Source organism: Quercus lobata, chromosome 3 (genome assembly GCF_001633185.2).
Source record: "Quercus lobata isolate SW786 chromosome 3, ValleyOak3.0 Primary Assembly, whole genome shotgun sequence".
NCBI classification, from domain to species: domain Eukaryota; kingdom Viridiplantae; phylum Streptophyta; class Magnoliopsida; order Fagales; family Fagaceae; genus Quercus; species Quercus lobata.
The window spans coordinates 43530054-43539888 of NC_044906.1; the positions used below are offsets into that span (position 1 = coordinate 43530054).

The 9835-nt window shown below is 34.3% G+C and overlaps 1 protein-coding gene across 2 annotated transcripts; it reads left to right on the forward strand.

The window, feature by feature from the left end:
- Positions 1-242: 242 nt before the first annotated feature.
- On the forward strand, positions 243-8720 carry LOC115981858 (tricalbin-3-like). Of its 2 annotated transcripts, none has more exons than XM_031104265.1 (9): positions 243-1492; positions 1715-1956; positions 4011-4029; positions 4871-5076; positions 5237-5346; positions 5470-5568; positions 6724-7165; positions 7283-7420; positions 8250-8720. In XM_031104265.1, exons 1-8 carry the CDS (start codon positions 588-590, stop codon positions 7369-7371), a joined length of 2112 nt encoding a protein of 703 aa, XP_030960125.1. In that variant the 5' UTR covers positions 243-587; the 3' UTR covers positions 7372-7420; positions 8250-8720. The 2 variants fall into 2 exon arrangements, with proteins under 2 accessions (XP_030960125.1, XP_030960124.1); XM_031104264.1 differs by having other exon boundaries at positions 245-1492; positions 6724-7174.
- Positions 8721-9835: the final 1115 nt, after the last annotated feature.

The following is a 9835-nucleotide window of genomic DNA, read 5'->3' on the forward strand; positions in this document are numbered from 1 at the left end:
TATTTTATATAGAATTTTTAATTAATATATGGACATACTTTCTACCAAATTAAATGAAATAAGAAAACAAAAGGAATTTAAGGAACCAAATTGACTTAAGATATATGGATTAAAATAATGTTTTATTAAAAAAAAGAAAAAAGAAAAGGTAAAGGGCGGGCGAGTCTCCGACCCACGTGGTAATTGGTGGAGAAAGAGAAAGTGGAAGGAAAAAGAGAAAAAGAGAAAAAGGGGGTGTAGAATGAAGAATTATCCACGTATTCCAGGTTTGAGGCCTTGAATCTAGCTAGCATTAGAATTAGTATTAGTATTAGAAATCTGAAAACAAATTGTGAATGGTCCACTTCTCTTTCTTGTGAATGGAAAACAATGGAACAATATTTAGGCGCAGTTTTCCTCCAAAACAAACAAAGAAACAAAAACTGAAGTGATCTACCGACCATCAATATCCATTCATCCTCCTCCTCAGGCCTTTAGCTTCTCTCTCTCTCTCTCTCAACCCTGTGGCTGTGGGTGTGGATGTGGGCATGTGTATTCTGTGTATTATTATTATTATTATTGATGTTTTTACACATCAATTGAGTTAAATGATTCCACAACCACAACCCACTGCTTCTTCATCTTCATCTTCATCTGCTGCTTCCTATTTCTCCCAATCCCACCACCTCTTCTGCCCATCTTGTAAACGCTTCTTCAATCCCATCATCCATTTCCCTTTCTCCAAACGAAGAAAAAAACAACAACTATTTCTGGTTTCTATCTTTCCCCATCATCATCACCACCACCAACAGCAACAACAAAGAACAATCCTTTTCTCTTCTTCCTCCTCTAATTCCACCAATTTTAACAACAACAACAACAACAACAGTACTAACTTACAATCCCTACACTTACTATTACCCCTCAATTCTTATTCTTCTAAGAGACCAACTGCTAAAACCTTGGACCAAGTGGATGAATTCTCACTAGAACTAGAACAAGAACAAGTCCCCATTCTAAACAGCAACAATTTTGCCAGTTTCCAAGAAGACCCAATTGTTGACAAGCTTAGAACCCAACTGGGTGTCATTCACCCCATTCCATCTCCTCCCATCAACCGAAACATTGTCGGGTTATTCGTATTTTTCTTCTTCGTCGGTGTTGTTTTCGACAAGTTATGGACTTCCAGGAAGAGAAACAAGGACGACCAAAGGCACCTTGGTGGCGGTGGCGCTTGGCCCCAGGTTCCCACCAGCTTTTCTTTGTTTTTGGAACAGGATTTGCAGAGGAAAGAGTCGGTGGAATGGGTGAACATGGTGTTGGGAAAGTTGTGGAAGGTTTATAGAGGTGGGATTGAGAATTGGCTCATTGGTTTGCTGCAGCCTGTCATTGATAACTTGCAGAAGCCTGATTATGTGGAGAGAGTTGAGATCAAACAGTTCTCCTTAGGAGATGACCCCTTGTCTGTCAGGAACGTTGAGCGCCGCACTTCACGCCGTGTCAACGATTTGCAGTAACTTTTCTCTTCTTCATTCATTCATTCATTCTTTTTTTCTTGTCTTTCTGCTATTCAATGTTCAATATTTATGATCAAATGCTGAAATTTAATTTGTCTTTGATTGACATGTTACAACATTTGAATTATCAAAAAACAATACTTGAACAGGGTTCATTGACATGAGATATACAGCAATGTTGTATCAAACTTATTTCTAAATCTTTTGATGTCATCTAGGTACCAAATAGGGCTTCGGTATACAGGTGGGGCTCGTATGCTGCTAATGCTCTCACTGAAATTTGGTATTATCCCTATTGCCGTGCCAGTTGGTGTTCGAGATTTCGACATTGATGGGGAGCTTTGGGTCAAATTACGGTTGATACCAACGGAGCCTTGGGTGGGAGCTGTTTCGTGGGCTTTTGTTTCACTTCCAAAAATAAAATTTGAATTGTCTCCGTTCCGCCTGTTCAATTTAATGGGTATGCCCACTTCTCCAACTTGATTTGTCATATAATTGTATGCCCATCATTGGTTTCCTTTGTAGTTTGTGTGCAACTAAATTAGTTACATGTGTGAAGTTTCTCCTGGCACGTTTTCAAATTTGGGTTGATAACCAAATAAAACTTTGTGATGAAAGGAAATAAAGAACAAGAGAGACTCTTGAGAGAATGACAAGGGATAATTTCCAAAGTGCAACAAGATTATGAAGTGTTTTGTTGCTTCTATCAATAGATGAATTGGTTGGTTTTCTATTTGCTAGAAAATTTGAGATATGGCTTTCCCCTACAATAAGGGAAAATGGGAAAAGATTAGAATTGTTATTTAAATTAAGAAAGATGAGTGACGTGACTGACTGCTTGGTTTAGAAGCAAGTTGTCAGTATTAAGTTTCTGTTGTTTGAATAGTAATATTCTTATGCCACTTTTATTTTTAAGGTCCAGGTTAGTTTATTAGGAGTGACCTTTCACTACATGTCCTATAAGAACCTCCAGGATTGCTTAAAAAATGGTGTGCCTTTGGATTCTAATCAACTAAGTGAGAGAGAGAGAGTTCCCCAAAACTCTTCAGAGCAGTATTATCATTATAAACTTCCATAGACCTTGATATTAACAAATCTAAACTCTACTATTGACCAAGAAAAGTTTACCAGCCAAGCAGTGTTCTCTTTAGGATCATGTGAGTCGGCCTTGAGCTCCTTAGTTGCTTGAATTGCTATTTTTTTTTAATTAAAAAAATAAAAAGCATTCCAGTTTTAATTAAGGATCCGTTGACTCTTCACGGTTATATATAAACTTTTTTATCTTGTCAGAAGAACTCCTATCTTGTATAATTAGGTGGCATCCCATTGGCATTTCTTTAATTAATTTACTTATGGAGAAGAAAATTCCAGCCAAACAAGATTTTAGAATATTGCTAATGTCCTTATATATATATATATATATATATATATAATAGGAGAGAATGTTCATTATAGCCCACTTGTTTCTGGAAGACTCCAGAAGCCCCAGATGCATCTCTCTGTTAGAGACCGGAGTCCTTTTGGCTGATATTTTGGCTAAGGAGGGAATTTTTAGGTCTAGTTTTTTTGTTTATCACTCTTCTCCTCCTTATTGTATTATGTACCAACTTTTGGCTGATGCATGGGGTGTTTGCTACCCCGGACATTGTATTTCCTAGCTTTCATTTAATTCAAGTTCCGGTTCACCCAAAAAAAAAAAAATAAAATAAAATAGAGAAAAAATGCTTTCACCTTATCTATCTATGTGAGTCTTTTTCTTTTCATGGGTGATGTCTCTGAAGCAGAAACTTATCCAAAAAAAAAAAGAAAAAAAAAGAAGAAGAAGATTTAACTTGCTGCTAATAAGTTAGTATCTCAAGAATATATTTAGTTTAATGAGTAGATCTATACTCTTTCTCCATCAATTTCTCTCTCATGAAGATTCTGAGAATGATTCTTCTGTTTATCCTCTCCATTTCATATCATTGATCTGGTGTAGATGTCCAAGTCTAGCACTAATTGTCCAACTTATAAAAAGTTCTATTAATAGTTTGGGGTTGGCTCATTGCATGGTAAAAGTTTGTTTCATTTGGTATTGGTATAAAGTTAATAAAGAAGGGGAATATTTTAAAGCTGAGAAACCTGTTCAGTTGTAAAAAAAAAAAAAAAAGATATGTCCTTTTAAATTAATATTATGCAGTCCATCAGTCTGATTAACATGATTCAAGGAAACAGAAAGCCAGCTGAAATTACAGTGCATCTGTTTTTTCAAAACATGTCCACCCATTTGATAACATTTGCTAAATCTTCTTTACCTTGGAAGACTGAGCTTTTTGTATGGATGGGTAGAATTACCTGTACTTGTCAAATATTAAATTAATATTTGATACAATTTGTGATTGCATCCATCATGCATAGTGTTTCATAATTGTCTGTATCTAGCTACAAGCTGTTTTACATGATATCGAAGATACTAATGCATGTTTCCTTCTTCTTTTTTTCCCCTTATTTTGTGCGTGCATTGGGCAAAATCAGCAATTCCTGTTCTATCAATGTAAGTGGACTTTGTCTCCCTTGGTCATTATAAATTGTAGCATATTCTCCTTGCAAATGCAATTATTGTAGTCTTTTTTGCTTAGATTTATAATTTATTTCTGTTTTTTGTTTTAAATGGTATAATATGCTTCCCATACTGATTTGATTAATCTAGGAAGGAAATAGTTCTTTTGGGAGCTCCACTTGCATATGCTTCATAATTCTCATTTATATATCGCAGGATTATAATTTATGATTGTATTCTTGTCTTTGAAAAACCAAATGAGCAATAACTCTCAGAGCACTTCAAGTTGCATGAAAGATCAGCTGATTTCTTCAATTCTTTGGAAATTATTATCCTTATGATTTTTTTTTCTTTTGTTTACTGTTTTAAATGCTTTTTCTTCATGATTTAGCTGTGAAATTTCAAATCCATCTCTCCTGTAGATATTTACATGTGTATGTGTGTGTGTGAGAGATGTATAAATATAATTGGTCAAATCCATTAATTGAATTTACATAAAAAAAAGTCCGGTATGACTTGCTACTAGTTTTTATGCAACCGATCACATCAGTAAAATTGGGTGAAATCTTATACTTGATGGTATGTCTTAACATATCATCACATCATATCAAACTCTCTCTCTATCTCTCTCTCTCATGATTGGGTGATTGTAGCGGTATTCTTCTGTTGAATGTATAAGAGTTTCCCAGTAATACGTAAAGGCATAATCTCCTCCCTTAAATTTTCTGATAACTTCATATATACTCTGGAGGTGCATCATCCATTTCTTTTGCCTTCGTATGCCTGTTATACATATTGTCCACTATTTGACTTATTCTTGACTACATTTTTCTAGGTTTTTGACAAAACTTCTCACTGAGGATTTGCCTCGGCTTTTTGTACGTCCAAAGAAGATTGTTTTAGATTTTCAAAAAGGAAAAGCAGTTGGTCCTGTTGCAAATGATTTTAAACCAGGAGAAATGCAAGAAGGGAACAAAGATTTTACTGGAGAATTGTCAGTGACTCTTGTAGATGCGCGGAATCTTTCTTATGTTTATATTGGTAACAATTATATCTCTTTTTTCCAATGAGAATTCCAGTTTTCTTTATGAATTAATGTTAAACTTCCACATTTGTTTTGTAAAAAATGTTAATATCATATGGTATGTGAACATGATCCTTTGATTTGTTTCTATGTCCTATTGTCTCCATTTCTTGTCAGGCAAAACAGATCCATATGTTGTTCTAAGCCTGGGAGATCAAAATATTCGTAGTAAAAAGAATAGTCAAACCACAGTCTTTGGGCCACCTGGTCAGCCAATATGGAATCAGGTGAAGTTTTCTGGTTATTTTAATTAAAATATGTGCAAGAAGCTATTCATTACGTCATCCAACTTTATTTTAATCTGAAAGCTTTAGAACTACTATTGATCATGTATATGTGACTTTTGGCAGGATTTTCATATGCTTGTTGCAAACCCTAGAAAACAAAAATTGTACGTCCAAGTAAAGGATTCTCTAGGATTCACAGATTTGACTATTGGAGTAGGGGAGGTAAGTTATTTTTTTCTTCAAGAAATTTTAGATGGCTGTGTAACTTAATTAATTAACATATTAGGTAATTATGAGGTTGTCAAGTGAAATTTTAACCTAGTTTCTTAAATAGGACTACTAAAAGCCCTTATGCCATTGCCATCAACATCAACATGCTAAATGAAACCCATTTTTCCATGTAGCTCTAATTTCTATTATGTATATTCATATGAGTGTGTTAAAAAAAAAAAAACTACTGTAGAAACATATATAACTAGTACGCTAATACTATACTATCCAATGTTTTGAAAACCAGACTGCCTGGTCCGATTTGATTAACCATGAACTGGTTTAATGGCTGGATTTTTTAAGCATAAAGAATCAGATAGCGCAAATAAGTTATTAGAATCATTTGAACCGTGGTTGAACCAGCTGGTCGGTGACATTGTTTGTGGTTTAACTGTGGCTCAGACCAATTATCTATTTTTGGAAAATGTGTAAGTGGAATTTTCAAGGTTGAACTAAGGTACAAAGCCCTCCATGTCTTACCTTACAAGCTAATCACTAAGCAACACATGCTTTCTGATACATTTAAATGAAAAACTAATATGTTCAAAGTTAATTTAAAGGGGATAGGTATATTTATAGGGGGATTAAGGACAGGTTAAAAAATTGCTAGTTAATATGGCACATACCAATAAAATAAATAAGCTTTCCCCTTACTTTGTAATTAACCCTTTTAAAAAGGAAAATATATAATTTTATGGTGAAAAAAGATTATAACTAAAATCATATACTTTAAGTGTGACTTTATGTACTTGACATGACTGAATGTGAAACTTTGAAATTTTTTGTTTGTTTATACGATTATGTTTTGTACTTGAAGGATTAATTTCTTGAACCTCTCCATTTTCCAGCCATAGAATCTTGAACCTCTTCATTTTCCACTTCTTTAATTTCTTTTTGGGAAACTTAGTCACCAATTAAAAAAAAAAAAAATTTCCATAGAAATTTGAAATTGACATTGCGTTTGAGGATTTAGACCAACAGTATTGAGTTTATGCACAAACTTGACTGCATTCATGGAGAAATTGATAAGGAGAGTTTTAATTAGAGAATATTATAGGCTAACTTTTTAAACTTTCCTATCTGCATCTGATATAATAATATTTCCAGATTGATTTGGGATCTCTCCAAGACACTGTACCAACAGACAAAATTGTGGCCTTACGAGGAGGTTGGGGACTGTTTAGAAAGGGGTCTTCTGGGGAGATACTACTTCGGATGACATATAAAGCTTATGTAGAGGATGAAGAAGATGAGAGGACTGAGGCAGATTCCATTGATGTGGATGCTTCGGATGATGAATTGTTTGATTCTGATCAACCGAATGGTACTTATGAGAAGAGAGGAGATTCTTCAAATGAAACAGATAAAGAATCTTTTATGGATGTTCTAGCAGCATTGATTGTGAGTGAAGAATTTCAAGGGATAGTCTCATCTGAAACAGGAAATACCAAAGTTTTGGATGATGTCTTAACTAAAGGGTCGACAATACCAAGACCACGTGGTCTTAATGCTGAATCCATCCCCTTGAATAACATTGATGATTCTGAAGGTTCTAGAGGTGTTTGTTTTAATATGAACTCTCATATGCGGTTAATATTAACAGTTCACTATTTATGATTCATTTATGCTGTGTGTGCTGATGACTATCAAAAACTGCCAATTGCAGGATCAGCCTTACTTTGGCTTGCTGTCATTACGTGTATATCAGTGATAATTGCTGTCAATATTGGTGGTTCAGGTTTCTTCAATCCTTGATATGCATCGGAGCTTGCAAAGAAGTAGCTTTTAGTGCTTCTTTTAACAAGTAATTCTTGAAATCCCTTTCCACTTTATAATTCTGCCTTGATATATCTTTATGGTTGCATGTGGGCACTGTTATCCCTTTCAAGTACTTGCTTTCCCATTGAGCAAAAAAAAAAAGTGTCCATAGTGTGGGTTTCTGTGCTGTAAAATTTATATGATTGCACCTTAACAAAGACTTCACTTTGTTGCACTCTTTAAACTGCAACTTTGAGTTTGGAAGTTTTTTCACAAGTGAGTTGTGTCGTGATCTGTTGAACCATTTCACTGGTGATTATTGTGGTTATTTTTATGGACCTATTTATTTCTGATTGACTACTTGTTAGGAGACAAGGTGATTTTAACCTGTTTTTTAAGTATTAAATCTTAGTTTTTAAACCTCATCCAGGCATCAACTTGGTCAAGGGATTGGGTCACTGGGTCATTGGTTGAACGGCTAGATCAATGGTTGAACCTGATATTAGAGAACTGTCATTTCTTTTGATAAATTGTTACAAGTAGGGGAGGGGGGGATTTGAACTATGTTTTTTTCATCATAAAGGAGACTAGTCAATATCACTAAAATACAAGGCTCTTGGTAGAAAAGTATCATTTCTAATATAAATATAATTAGAAAGATGTTGTAAATAGTTATTATCAAATTGCACACTGTTGATTGAATTATGAAAAACAACAAAAAATAAAAGAAGAGGAAATTTGTGTATGCAAAGTGATGTTCCAGTTGAAAATATAGCCATTTGCTATGAAGTTTATTTGTGATTTTGGTTTAGTATCTTGATTAATTCAGCTAAAATAGACTTACTTCTCAATGAAATTTCCTTGTTTGGTTGCAGGCTATGCAACTTCCTTTTCACATCTAGCAATGAACTCACCAAATGGTACATTTTCCAATTGGCTTCTATTATGGTTTGTTTGGATGGAGGGGGAGTGAAGGGGAGTAGGGTAGAGTTAGCTAAAAATAAGCTAATTTTGTGCTAAATCTACTCTACTCTCTCTCCCTCCCCTCAATCCAAACGGACCATTAGTATTTACATTCTGTAAATTCATGGTTACTGGCAGAGAAAATGTTCTGTTGGCGGTAGAGGAAAGTTTTGGCCTCTTTTTGTCATGACCCATAGCAAATGTATATGACCGTGTACCTCTATATGTATATTCATTAATCATATGACAAAATTCATTAATCATATGACAAAATACTAAAGGGGGGTAAAAGTTATTTTTGACCCAAAAAGAGGGAGGGAGGGAAAAATTAATAATTGTTGGCAGCAAATTGTTTCTCTTTAATAAATGTCTCTCTTTACGCAGCTGCAAAGGTTTATTTTTCCTCTCTATGAGAATAATTTGGAACACACAGTCTTGTTCCTTTTAAAGAGAAAAATACCATTTCAAAACGAAAATTCGTTAGGCTGGGGCATATGATGCTTGTGCCATTTAAAACATCCTCTTCATTCCTCGTGAAATTGAATCCTTTTAAAAAATATGAATTTTTGATATACATTAAAAACTTTCTTTACTTAAGAGAAGATTTGAACCCATACTCTCATTTCAACCGTCCCACGTTTTTGGGGTCTTTCCAAAGTAGTATTAATTAGTTTAATATGAACTAGGCATCGTATGTGGGAATCATAGTTCAAAAAAGATTTTGACTTAAAAGACCACGCCGTGGTGGCCTATCTACTCCAACCAAACATGCCCCTCAACCGACCATATCGTCCTTACTAGTTAGGTCAGCCTCACTGTCTAGGCTGCCTGTGCAACACCTTCACCAACAAGATTTGTAGACACTCTATTTTACACCCATAATTTAATTTTAATATACCCCAAAATCATGGTTGCATTTTAGTCATTAACTCATGCATTACATGTCATAAAAACGATCATGAGGTTCCAACGATCACAGTAATATGCTTGGTTTCTCAATTAGACAGCCAGATTAAAAGATATTGCAAGATAGGGTGAGCCCCATCACACTAGATTAATGGAAATTAATTTCATCACATTGGATTAATGGAAATTAATTTTGATTGGTTACTAATTAAAGTTAATTAAGTGAATTTTGTGATTGGTTAAGCCTTTTTCTTAAGGCGTGATTTGTTGCATCAAATTAAAACAAAAAAGCTGATAAATATTAAGTTTGGACAGATAAAGTGATTTTTTAAAGTAATTATCATTGAGATAATTATTTTAAAAGCCAACCTATCATTTTAGTGAAATATAGGTTCAAAACACGTCCAAATACATTTTAAATTCAGAAAAACGCTGAAAAATGTCAAAAATGGAAAAAATTGAAACTTAAAGGATTTGCCAAAGTGCAAAATCAGCACTTCAAGTGTGCCAATCGTCACTTGTGAAGTGCTGATTGGCATAGGTTCAGCATATTCTTTTGGGTCCGTTTTTATGACTTTTTGCTAATTTAAAT